The 13,015-nt window shown below is 49.1% G+C and overlaps 1 protein-coding gene across 1 annotated transcript in view; it reads right to left on the bottom strand.

The window, feature by feature from the left end:
- The window catches only part of CTSE (cathepsin E), a 12,876-nt gene extending 3,824 nt beyond the window's left edge, over nucleotides 1-9,052 (bottom strand). Inside the window, exons 1-6 of the mRNA XM_006754395.2 lie at nucleotides 8,929-9,052; nucleotides 8,172-8,328; nucleotides 7,629-7,746; nucleotides 6,603-6,721; nucleotides 1,721-1,920; nucleotides 543-665 (exon numbers count right to left, since the gene is read on the bottom strand). Coding sequence (XP_006754458.1) covers nucleotides 543-665; nucleotides 1,721-1,920; nucleotides 6,603-6,721; nucleotides 7,629-7,746; nucleotides 8,172-8,328; nucleotides 8,929-8,996 — 785 coding nt within the window. The 5' untranslated portion in view covers nucleotides 8,997-9,052. The remainder of the gene's footprint in view (nucleotides 1-542; nucleotides 666-1,720; nucleotides 1,921-6,602; nucleotides 6,722-7,628; nucleotides 7,747-8,171; nucleotides 8,329-8,928) is intronic.
- Nucleotides 9,053-13,015: the final 3,963 nt, after the last annotated feature.

Raw genomic sequence — 13,015 nt, 5'->3', positions numbered from 1 at the left:
GGGCAGGGGGAGGGGGGCTCAGTCAATGCTGCCACCTCCATGAAATCCAAGGATTTCTTCAGACAGAAGCTGCCTGGCCCTGTCTGCTGGGCCACCTGATGGCACATCTCATGGAGCACTGATCACTGTTCTCTTTACATGCAGTCGCTTGTATGTGCGTCTCACCTTCCGTGCATCCTTTATGCAGGCACAATCTGAATCCAATTCACTCTGCACCCATTTCAATCAGCCCTTGTCTGTGTGTTAATTTATGCTGAGTGAACAAGAAGCAGCTGGTGGAGTGTTTGTATTTACCATGGGTTGACTTGAAGGTGCACCTCTCCTACAAGGAAGGGAGCTGGTCGTTGGTACCGCGTGCCTGTCACCCTGGTTACTGATGTTCCTTCCTGCACCTCTGCTTGGCACCTCCACGCCTCTAGCCTCACGCAGGCTCCAGGCATCCTCTCCCAGTGACCAGCACTTCCATTCAGGTCAATTTGAGTTGTGCCTGCTATGAGTTATGAGTTCTTCCCTCAACACCATACTCTGTGGAGGATACTCACGTGTCCAGTGCTATCTGCCAGTAGCCTTGCTTGGTGACCGGGACCCAGTTCAGACTCCCAGAGAAATGGGAGTGGTCATAGCCTCCGAAAATCAGCTCGCTCCCCGCACCGCCTTCTGGGTCACTGCAGGGAGAGAAAGGCAGGCTGCCAAGGAAGGGCCACGGGAAAACCCTGGGAATGAGCTCCCGCCTTGTGGTCTGATTACTCCCACCAAGTACCTAGACCAGGGCTTCCAATGACTGTGAGTTGGTTAGTCTGGAATCTGTGGGCAAAAGAAGAGAGACAGCTCTGCCCAATGATTTGTGAATGAACCACAAGCCTGGTTATGCGCCCTGACCGGGAATCAAACCCATAACCCTTCAGTGCATGGGACGACACTCCAAACAACTGAGCCCCCCAGCCCGGGCCCATCGTAATCATTTTAAGTGTACAGCTTAGTCGTGTTAAGTATATCCACACTGTTGTGCTACCACTCTATAGAACTTTTCATCCTACAAAACCAAAATTTTACAGCCGTTCAATAACTTCCCATTTCCCCTTCCTCAGTCTCTGGCAAACACCATTCGACTATCGATTTCTATGAATTTGACCACTCTAGGTGCTTCCTGTAAGTGAAATCATACAAGGAGTCCTTTTGTGACAGACTGAGTTCACTTAGCATAACGTCCTCCAGATGTATCCCTGTGGTGGCATGTGCTGAATGTATTCTATTGTATGTATATATCACATTTGCTTATCCATCCATGAACATGTGATTATTTTACTATCAGCTTATTGTAAATTTTTTCCTGCCTCCCCCACTGGGAATAAGCTTCTTGAGGGCGGGGACAGTCTTTCTAGCTTCACTGTATTCCCAGTGCCCAGCACTGTGCTCAGCACATAAGAGGGGCTTGAGAAATAGTTATTCACTGCATACATGAATATCTAATTCCAGGTATTCCTTAAATGAGTCCAGCGTGCTACAGTTTACAAAGTGCTCTTCACAACGACTTTCTGAGGCAAATCCCATTTTCTCCATAGTCAGAGAGGTTCAGTGTTTTGTCCCAAATCACGCAGCTGGACTAACAAGAGATCCAGCCCCAGAGTGTGACTGCTACGTCGAGTGCTCTCTCAGCGGCACCGTGCTGTCCCCCCGGAGGTATAACTGACCTCAGCCTGGCAGACTTGACGGGCCTTACCTACTCATGTAGACAGAAAACATGGGTACGTCCACCAGATTCTGGGCCATCATGTTGTCGAACACTGGAGTCACCCCTCCAACAGCCAAGGAGGGGTATCCCAGGCCCAGAATGCCATCGAACTCTGCGTCCACAAAGGTCTGGCCCGGCTCCGTGACACTCTCTCCAAATTGCTGGCCGACCACAGTCAGCCCTTCCACCTGACGGGAGAAAGCCCAGAGGGAATTTGCCCAGGAGCTCTTTGGCAAAGGGCCTTAGATCCCCAGATTCTCCTCTCTCCTGAAGCTAATTCTTGTCCGACTCAACCTGTCTTGATTAAATGGGCACAACGATATTCGCCATAGTCCCACTCAATGTTTAAATGTAAACCCTTTTTGCCGAAGTATAATACAGAAATCGTAGGTGTGCCGTTCAGTGAGTGTTCACAAACTGTACTCACCCATGTGGGCAAGCTCCCAAACTGAGCAACAGGACGTTGCAACCCCCAGAGCCCCCCAGCACCCTGCCAGTTACCACACCTTTCCTCCCAAGTGACCAGTCTCCTGGTTTCTAAGAGCCTGTATTGGCTTTGCTTACTTTTTAATTTTATATAAATGGAATCATACAGGATGAATTCTTTGGTAGCTGGCTTTTGTCACCCAACATTATGCTTGTTGCACGCTGTTTTAATTTTGTTCATTGTCTTTGTATTACACAACCTGACTATGCCATCAGTATGTGTGCATTCTACCATGAGGCATATATGGGTTGCTTCCTGTACTTGACCATTGCTAATAATGCAGCTTGTACTTGTCTTTGGGTGAACACGTGTACATATTTCTGTTGGATATATGTTTGGGAGTAAAATTGTTAGATCATAGAGTATGTGTAAATACTGACAGAACTGAATAAATACTGACAGACTTTTCCAAAGTGATTTGTACCAATCGATGTTTTCAGTACCAGTATTTTGAGAGTTCCGTTGCCAGTAGCTTCATATCTTCACCAACACTGGACGTGGCCTTCTTTTCCTTCTCAGTCTTCTGGTGCATATGCAGCGGGTACATTTGGTTTTAATTTGTATTTCCTAGTGACTAATGACATTGGACATTGGATAGCTCCTTTTGTGAAGTAGGTTGTCTGCATTTTTCTTATTGATTGGAATCAAGTCCTTTGTTGGATGTATTTATTAGAAACATCTCCGGACTGTGGCTGGCATTTTTACTCTCAAATGGTGTTTTTTGATGAACAGAAGATATGAATTTCAATATAGTCAAATTTATCAATATTTTTCTTTTTAATTAGTGGGTTTTGTAACTTCAGAAAATTTTGCCTACCTTAAGGTCATAAAGATATTTTTCTATGTTTTCTTTTAAAAGCTTTATTGTTTCACTTTTCCCATTTATATCTATAGTCTATGAGAAGTTCTATGATTGATGTGTGAGGTAGGAGCCAGTATAGATTCTTTTTTTTTTTTTACACTGTATGGATATCCAGATGACCTAGTACCATTTAATAACTACACCATCATTTCCTCCACTGCAATATCATGTTCAATGTAGGTCAGGTGACTGTGTGACTAATCTCTGAATTTTCAATTTTGTTCTATTTTTCTATTTGCTTATCCTGTGTCAATATTACATATCTAAGTTACTAAATATTCATAATGTCTTATACTTGGTAGTATTTTTCTTCATCTAGATAGTATTACATATTCATATAAATTTTAGAATTGGCTTGTCAATTTCTTTTTTTTTTAATATATTTTATTGATTTTTCACAGAGAAGAAGGGAGAGAGATAGAAAGTTAGAAACATCAATCAGCTGCCTCCTGCACATCTCCCACCGGGGATGTGCCCGCAACCCAGGTACATGCCCTTGGCCGGAATCGAACCTGGGACCCTTCAGTCCGCAGGCCGACGCTCTATCCACTGAGCCAAACCGGTTTCGGCGGCTTGTCAATTTCTAATAAAAATTGCTCTTGTTTTGATTGATGAAAAATTGACTTATTTATAATACTGACTCATAAGCATGGTTTATCTTCAATTTATATAGATCTTTCTTCATTTCACTCAGTAATATTTTGCAGTTTTTAGAGTAGAGATCTTGCACATTATTTTGTTACTTGTAGGTATTCGATACTTGTTGGTATTCAATGTTTTTGATATTATTATAAAACATCATGATATTATGAAGTGTTATATATATATATACATATTTTATTGATTTCAGAGAGCAAGGGAGAGAAATAGAAACATCAATGATGACAGAGAATCATTGGTCAGCTGCTTCCTGCATACTCCACACTGGGGATCGAGCCTACAACCCAGGCATGTGCCCTTGGCTGGAATCCAACCTGGGACCCTTCAGTCTGTAGGCCGATGCTCTATCCACTGAGCCAAACCAGCTAGGACAAGTGTTCTTTCTTTATCAGTTATCTGGGAGAATTTGTGTAACGTTGATGCTATTTCTTTGGAAGAATTTACCACTGAGGTTACCTGGGCCTAGAGTTTTCTTGTGGAGAGGTTTTTAATAACAGTCAATATTTAAATAGACATTGGAGTATTCATATTTTCTGTTTTTCTTGTGTCAGTTTTAGCATGCTGTATTTCTCAAGGCATTTGCCATTTTTTTAAAAAAATTGTCAAATTTATCAATATAAAATTACCCTTGATATCCTATTATCATTTTAATGTTTCAGGGTCTTATTAATGCATTATTTTTCATTTCTAATATTAAGTTATATTTTCTTTCAGTTTTTATTAATTTTGCTAGAGGTTTATGGATTTTATTAATCTTTGCAAAGTGTTAATCTTGGCTTTGTTGATTTTCTCTATTGTATGACTTTTCTGATTGATTGACATCCATCCCATTCTTCTATTTATTGCCTTCCTTCTTTCTTTGGGTTTGATTTGTTGTTGCTTATTTTCTTATTTTTTATTGCTTAACGTAGATGCTCAGATGGTTGATTTTCAACTTTTCTAGTATATACATTTCAGGCTATGATTGTCTCTTAGGGTTGCATTAGCTGCATCCACAATATTTAGCACATCCTTTATTATCTGTATCAGAGAAGCAGAGCCATTAGGAGCTACACACACAAAGGATTGTATTCTGGACAGTTGACTGTATGCCATAGCAGGTGCTGGTTACATGGTGTACAGTGGGAATTCGCTTTGTCCTGGTGCCGCAGACTGAAGTCTACAGTTTGGCAGTCAGTCAGGGAAGACAGGTGTCAGGTGGGAGAAGGGTGAATTGGAACTTCGAGGTTGAGGGTGGACTCGAACGCACATTGTTCTCTCACTGCCTCTAAGCCTCAGTGCTGGGCGTGTCCTGTAGCCCTCGCTGCCACTGTCCGTTACGGAGTTAAACGTGCAGCTGGGCTGGGAGCCAGGAACCTTGAAGGAGGAACCAAGGGAAGCTGGAGTGGCCCTGGGCTTGGCTGTTGCCCACACCACCCATCGAGCCAGCAGATAAGCAGCAGCAAAGGACACAATTCCCCTTCCATGCCCTCCTCTGCTTCCCAGAGGTAATTATGATGATCAGTTAGGAATGTGACGTAGCCTTCTAAGCAATCATTTGTGCCTTTACATATGTTCTAATAGAAAACACAGTGTGTTGTTTTATCTGGATGTGGTATTTTTTTTTACATAGACGCTGTGTTTCTTGCTCTTGGCATTTTTTTCCCCCACTCCATGTGTTCTACTCCCACCCACTTTAAAGGGATGTTGATGGAGTCTGAGCCCTGTGGCAGGACCCCCCAGAACTGTAACAGTGCTCATCAGGGGTGGGTCAGCCTCTACTTCCCCAAAGGCCTGGGCATATACAATGGTCGCTCCTTATCCACAGGGTGAACATTCCAAAACCTCCAGTGGAAGCCTGAAACTAAGGATAATACCAAACCCTACATACACTGTTTTTTTTTCCTATATGTATTTAATTTATAAGTTAGGCACTGTAAGAGATTAACAATAGCTAATAATAAAATAGAACAAAACAATACACTAATAAAAGTTACTTAAAGTGGTCTCTTTTTCTCTCTTTGATAACTGATCTGATAACTGAGTTGTCTACTAAGTGATTGACGGGCAGAGAGCACATACAGTGTGGATACGCTGGACGAAGCAACAATCCACATCCCGGGTGGGACAGAGTGAAGTACCGCAAGACTTCATCCTGCTCCTCAGATCAGCGTGCAATTTGGAACTTAGGAATTGTTTATTTCTGGAATTTTTTATTTCATACTTTCAGGCTGTGGTTGGCTGAGAATAACTACAACCACAGAAAGCGAAACCGTGGAAAAGTGGGGACTACTGCGCTTGTGCCCATAAACCTGGATAGGCCAGGACCGGGGCTCCCCTGGCTCTCTGTCCCCACCTTGGTCAGGTTCCCACAGTTCTGGGACCCACGGGACCTTTGGTCAAAGGGAGTTTAAGGAGCAGCTCACGAGCTCAGCGTCAAGTTCAGGGCTGACCTGGGACTTGGATTCTGCCTTGTCTCTGTGATTGGACTCCCAGCCCCTACCTTGTTGCCTTATTTCAGTCACTGAGTTCCCACCATCTGCCCCGGCTTGGACATCTTCTTCCTTCAAGATGGAGGCCTGGTCTTGTCTCCTTGGTGCCCTGGGGCCGTTGGTCCAGGTGTGAACCCTGCCACCAGGTGCCCTGTGTCCTGCAGGAATCCCCCTCCCTCGCCGCCTCTCTAGGACCCAGCACATGGCACAGACTGGCCCACCGCCGCATCTCAGGCCAAGCCAGGCCTCCCCCTTCCCTGGAAGCCAGCTCCAGCTCCTTGCTTCCACCTCTTCCTGCGCAGATCTGAAACTGCTCCCCTAAGAGCTCTGAACGGTGTTCTGTCTCCCAGGTTCCTGACTAAGAGAGGGAACATGAAGGATTATACTCACGGAGACCTGGTCCTCTCCGATGACTCCGGACAAGCTCCCCGTCCCATACTGAATGAAGAAGTGGCTCCCTGGGGAACTGTACGTGCTGGACTGGGAAGGGCTGAACCTGGGGTGTGTCTCTGGAAAGCAAGGATGCTGCTCTTGCCTGGGCCACCAGCTCGCTGCCACCATCCCTGCCCCACACCCCCGCGTGCAGAGCTGCCTCCCTAACTTCCGCTGTTGGCCCAACCAGCAGCTCCCAAAGGCCTGGGAGCTCCTGGGCACAAAGAATAAACGCCAGGCATCAGCCTCTGCTGACCACTGTGCGTCAGAGACTGGCATTCAAAAGAAACTCAGGATAAACTCCTGCTATTCCAGGAAATCGCTCCCAACATCTTGCACAACCCATGGACACCTCCTTCAGTCTGCAGGTTGATGCTCTCTCCACTGACCCAAACCGGCCAGGGCCCCATGGACACTTTGAGTGTTGCCTGAGACATTGTCTCTAAACGTTGTCCTACATGGACTGAGATGCCTTTCCTTAGCTCCTCCATTTCCATTTTTCACAAAGACCTTTGAGTGACCTCTGGCCAAATGGGTTTACCACCCATTGTCCCACCAGCCCCCACTCTGGTATGTGGGAGCAAGGTCACCAGGCCTCCTGGATGCAGTTGAACAGTCCACACTGGAACCTGACCCACCTACCTGCCCAGAAAGAGCCACTGCACTGGAACTGTCCCCTGCATTTCTTGAGGTGCTCCAAGGGGAGTATTCAAAAATGTGTAATTTTTTGGTGGTGGTTTCCCCCTGCTGATTCTGGTCAGTATGGAAGTTGCTAGCTTGGATAGCAATCAATTTTCACTTTCTTCCTGACCCGGCCCTGTTTCTGCCGAAGGCAGTCCCAGAGCAGACACAGAGGAGGAGAGGGAAGGCTGGTGTGCAGGGATGGCCAGTTACTGGAACCCAACCCCTTCTCCCAGGGTGCCAGGCTCCAGATCCCAGGCCTGGCCCTCAGCCATTCCCTGTGGGGGGTCCTGGACCACTTACTGCAGGCCGGGCTGGTGCAGTACACGGAGGGGACCCAGAGGTTGGAGGAGCCGGTATCAAAGATGACGGTGAAGTTCTGTGGTGGGGAGCCAATGGAGATGGTGCCAAAGTATTCCATCTGCAGACAAGGGAGGGAAGGGAGCAGGGTGTGGGTGCTGGGGAGGGGGAGGGACCCAGGGAGAGCTCCGTGGGCAGGGCCTGGGCCAGCACAGACTGGGGCTCAGAGACCTGGGAAGTGGCCATCAGAGGTGGAAGGCAGAGGAAGGGCTGAGAGGGAGGAAATCTAATCACTATCCGGGTTCTCATTACTATGAGAATCATTGGGAGCAAGGCAGGGAGGCTTGCCCTGCTCCTCCCTTCCCTCTCACAGAAGTGCACACATTCAGGTGCCCTGGGCCTTATTGGACCAAGTCCGCGGGGACCCGGGCATCAGTCCATATGGGTCATCCCAGAGGAGAAATCCACGCTGCCTCAGTGCTGCTGCCCCCTCGCCATGCCAGGCTGTGCCCTGCCCCCTCCCAGCCTTTGCCCAGGAGGCCTCACATCCAAGTAGTTGACGAGGGGCTCGTTGACACTCTGGTCCATCGTGCAGGACTCGGTGAACTGGATCATGTCCAGATGCTGGGACTTCCAGAACTCGGAGAGCTGGCCCCGAGCTCGCAGCTTCTTTCGGAGGGACTGACGCCTCCTGAGGGGCACCCTGAGGACAAAGCCCCGTGTGAGGAGAGGCATTACTGCCTCTCTGACTCCCTTCCCCCGCCCCATTTCCCAGAGGTTCATTGGGAAGTTACTCAGGAGGGGTCTGCAAGGTAGTGTGCCAGGATCAGGGCCCCTCTGCCCCAGCCTGCCCAGCCTCCTGTAGACCCTCAGACCCTTAGACGTGAGATGGCCCCCCTCCCAGAGACGGGATCTTGGAGATCAGGGACGATGGGGCTGTGGGACGGTCTGCACTTCTACATGAACACCATGAGGGCTGCCTCAAAGGGACGGCACACCTCTCGGGGCAGTGGTCAGCCCCTTGGGGAGTACTCAGGTCCTCTGAGCTGCACAGTCCTGCTGTTTCCAACAGGAGACGGCCCCTGGGGCTCAGGCAGGCAGCTCCGTCAGAGGTGGAGGCCGAGGAGTGGCTGGTGCTGGGCTGGAGACTCAGGCTAACACGAGGTGGCCGCTTGGTCAACCTTTCCCGGGCCCTGTTTCTTCTCCTCCCTGTTTCCCCAGCAGCTTTCCTCTCCCAGGGGAGCCCTCAGCGTGAGAGCAGGGCCCCGCCCCGGCCGGACACAGTGCTGGGACGTGGCCTCACCTGTGCAGGGGGCCCAGGGCCCGCACCAGGTCCGGGAGCAGCAGCAGCAAAAGCAGAAGCGATTTCATGGTACAGCCAGCAGCTTCGTTCTGGCTCTGCCGCGGCCTTCCCTCCACTTCTCCTTCCTTCTGTGCCCGGGGCAGTGGGACCACATCTCCCTCACGCAGCCCCGCCCAGCCCAGTCTGCGGACACAGCGATAAGGCCCCTGGAGCCGATAGCCAGGCCCAGAGCAAACACAGCCTGTGTTTCCCTCCACCCCTCGGCTCCTTTCACTCCTGGGGGTGGGAGGGAATCTGGGCGGGACTTGGGAATCTGTGCACCCAGATCCTAAGGCGAAGGGGATGGTCCACGGCTCAGCATCTCCTAGAGTCTGGCACCCACCCGGCCCAGGAAGCCCCGTATTAATTAATTGAGGGAGCGCCTTGCCCCCAGACACATGGGAACCACCTACTGACTTAGTTACCGTGCGTCTGTCTGAAGACTCCTGCGGGGTGGAAGCTCAGTTGTCACATGCGGGGCAGAACTCCAACTCAGTTTTTCTTTTTAATCCTCAACTGAGGATATTTTTTTTCATTGATTTTTTTTTTTTAGAGAGAATGGAAGGGTGAGGGTAGAGGGGAAGGAGGTTTTTTTTTTAGAGAGAATGGAAGGGTGAGGGGAAAGGGGAGGGAGGGAGAGAGAGAGGAACATCGATGTGAGAGACACATTGATTGGTTGCCTCCCGCATACACCCCCGACCAGGGCCAGGGATGCAACCTGCAACCCAGGTATGTGCCTTTGACCAGGAATGAAGCCCACAACCCTTTGATGCTATGGCCAACGCTCTAACCACTTGGCAGCATCAGCCAGGGCTCTAACTCAGCATTAATCAGTTTGTTTTGTCTGTATTTCCTGTTTTCTCCTCAGCCGCTTAGGAGTCCCAATGGCAGTTTACTGCCCCCAGTCCGCTTTGAAACAGAAATCAGCACACACACCCCATCCCCCCGCAAAGCCCCTAAAATGAGAAGATTTGGCAGTGGATTGTGGAGCCAGTTTTTCCCCCGCCAAGGACTTGATGAATCCAGGGCTATAGGATAGGGGGAGGTTCAGAGGAGAAAACAGAGGCAGCCCTCGAGGGCCAGAGAGGTGCTGGGGGTGAGGGTTCTGGAGCAGGTGCCTGGATTAGTTTACTCAGACTGCCACGCAAAGGACCACAGACTGGGTGGCTTAAACAATAGAAATTTATTTTCTCATTAGAGGCCCCGTGCACGAAATTTGTGCATGGGGGAGGGGGGTCCCTCAGCCCAGCCTGCACCCTCTCGCAATCTGGGGCTGCTGGCTCCTAACTACCCGCCTGTCTGCCTGCCTGATCATCCCTAACCACTCTGCTTGCCTGCCTCATTACCCCTAACTGCTCACCCACCTGCCTAATCGGCCCTAACCACCTCTGCCTCGGCCCCCGTCACCGCGGCTTCATCCCTAAGGTCATCCAGAAGGACGTCCAGAAGGTCACTGGTTGTCTGGTCTAATTAGCATATTATGCTTTTGTTATTATAGATGATTCTGGAAGCTAGAACTCCAAGATCAAGGTGTCCATCTCCAAAGCCCAAGAAACAGACAGGGTTTGGAGCTAAGTTGAATCCTGCTTTGGGTTCTAAAATGTTAAAAAGACATCAAAAGAGTTTGGGGAATAGCCCAGATCCTTGACCCCTGACCCTAAGGGAACAGAGCCTCTTTGGCGTTTGCCCACTTACAAGGAGTCCTTCTCTTTGACCTTTCGTTGGGGAGACAGTCTGCACCCAAGAGGGCGGTGTGGGCCACAGGTGGCCTGAAGTCGAACTAACTCATTTTAGCACTAAGCTCTGCCATGGTCTGCCCAACCAATAGGCACCTTAATTTCTTCATTTGCCAAACACTACATTGTTGTGTTTTAGGGAGGATTAAATACACAAAATACGGCATGTGGAAGTGCTTGAAAAGCTATACTGTGTCATCAGGACTGAAGATCGTCACTAAAGACCTGGCACTAGAAGCCTCTTCCAGGCCGCGAAGGCGAACCCAAGCACAGAGCAGAGAACACTGCGGCACAGAGGCAAGTGACCAGCCCAAGAGCATGGAGCTCATTCCGTGGCAGAGCCAGGATTAGGGCCCAGGCCTCCCAACTTCCGGTCCAGTGAGCTTTCTGCAGAATTGTCCTCATTGTTACCGAAGGGTTGAAATGAGCATCACCGTGGCCCCTCCCTCTCCCATGTTCCAGGCCCTCCCCGGCCCCCCCTCACCTCTGTTTACTAAATGGAGAAGGTTCGGCTGGCTCAGGCTTGGAAAGCAGCGGGTTGGTCTGGGCAGCTGTGGGCCACCTGGCCACTGACTGGACCAGAGACAGCCTGGATGGTCTGTGAGGAGCCCCGGGGTCTGGTTGGATTTCAGAAAGGTTAGAGGCAGGAGTGTAGGGACATTTGTCAGAATTAATGGATTCTCTTCTCTCTGGAAACACCAGGAACTGTACTGCCCTGACTGCAGGTTACTGGATCCTCCTATGCTGGAATTGAATGTTGCTGTGGACAATTTAAATACTTCCCATAGGGAACAAAAGCCCATGTGCCAAAAGGCACATGTGTGATGGTGTGTGTGTGTGTGTGTGTGTCCTTTAAGGAAAGGGAAAGGGAGGAGCATTTGAGGTAAAATTGTACCATGTGGGCAAAAACAGGGCTGTTGTGAAAAATTTCCGAGGTGTACTGGAACGACTCCAAAGGAATATGGGGCTGAGAGACTAGAGAAAAAGGCTGACAACTCCAGAATTAAACCAAGAGTTTATAAGGGAACTTACGGACCGAAGCAGTCTTGGGCAGCAGCAAGATGTTGGCTCTCCCCACCCAAAAGGGGAAGGAGGCTTGATATATACCATCTCCAGGAACATGGAGACTACCCCTCAGAGAACCGGCCATCACTGGGAGCAACTTGCTTCTTAAGATGTCATGGGTACAGAAACCAATTTGCCCCACAGGGGCACAGGATAGGCCAGAGGTTCTCAACCTGTGGGTCACACCCCCTTTGGCAGGTGAACGACCCTTTCACAGGGGTTGCCTAAGACCATCCTGCATATCAGATATTTACATGACGATTCATAACAGTAGCAACATTACAGTTATGAAGTAGCCACGAAAATAATTTTATGGTTGGGTCACAACATGAGGAGCTGTATTTAAAGGGCCAGAAGGTTGAGAACCACTGGGCAATCACACAGGCTCTCAGCACTGGGAGGGGGGCTTTGGAGACAGAGAGAGACCCTCAGGGATGCGGATTGGGGCCGGTTGGACACAAAGGTCTGTCTGCTTCCGGAGCGTTTGAAAATGTCTGATGGTGACACCATCCTATCAACTTCTCTTTTCTGGAGCTTCAGCTTCCAAAAGACAAATGAGCAATGAGAGGACAGTTGCTTAGTGCTCTGTGGAAATCAGCTTTATCAGGGCTGATCGCCCCAGGGGCAGTGTGTCAACCTGGCATTCACAGCTGCTTCCCCTTCCGGCTCAGCTGGCCCCTGATCTCGGGGAGCCAGCACTCCAGGATGCTCTCGGCCCCGGCCCTGGCCCTGGCACCATCATCGGCTCAGCATGAATGTGACCACCTGGAAAATGTCCCAACGTCATTCTGCTTGAAGTTGACGAGTGAACGATGCTGTGTGTGGTACCATAGGAAGAGGACTGGGATCCGCTGCCGGGATCTAGTCTTGGCTCTGCCACTAACTGGCCATATGACCATAGAGAAATCACTTTTCTCTGGTGATGGTTCCCTTGTCTATAACATGAAGGTCTTGGATTGGATGCTAACAACAAGGAACATTTTTGGAAACATGGGCTATGTTCCAGGCTCTGAGCTGAGGACCTTAGGAACGAACATTAGTTCATTCAACCCTCAAACCAATGAATGCTAGGTATTATTATTATTGTTATTATTATTATTATTATTATTATAACAGTTAATTCTTCTTCTTTAAATCCTCACCTAAGGATATTTTCCCATTGATTTTTAGAGAGGGAAAGACAGAGAGAAATACCAATGTGAGAGAAACACATCAATTGGTTGCCTCCCGCACGTGCCCCGACCAGG

This window comes from Myotis davidii, unplaced genomic scaffold (assembly GCF_000327345.1).
Source record: "Myotis davidii unplaced genomic scaffold, ASM32734v1 scaffold710, whole genome shotgun sequence".
Lineage (NCBI taxonomy): Eukaryota > Metazoa > Chordata > Mammalia > Chiroptera > Vespertilionidae > Myotis > Myotis davidii.
Note: the sequence above shows the minus strand (reverse complement) of the source record. Positions and strands in the feature narration are given on the sequence as shown.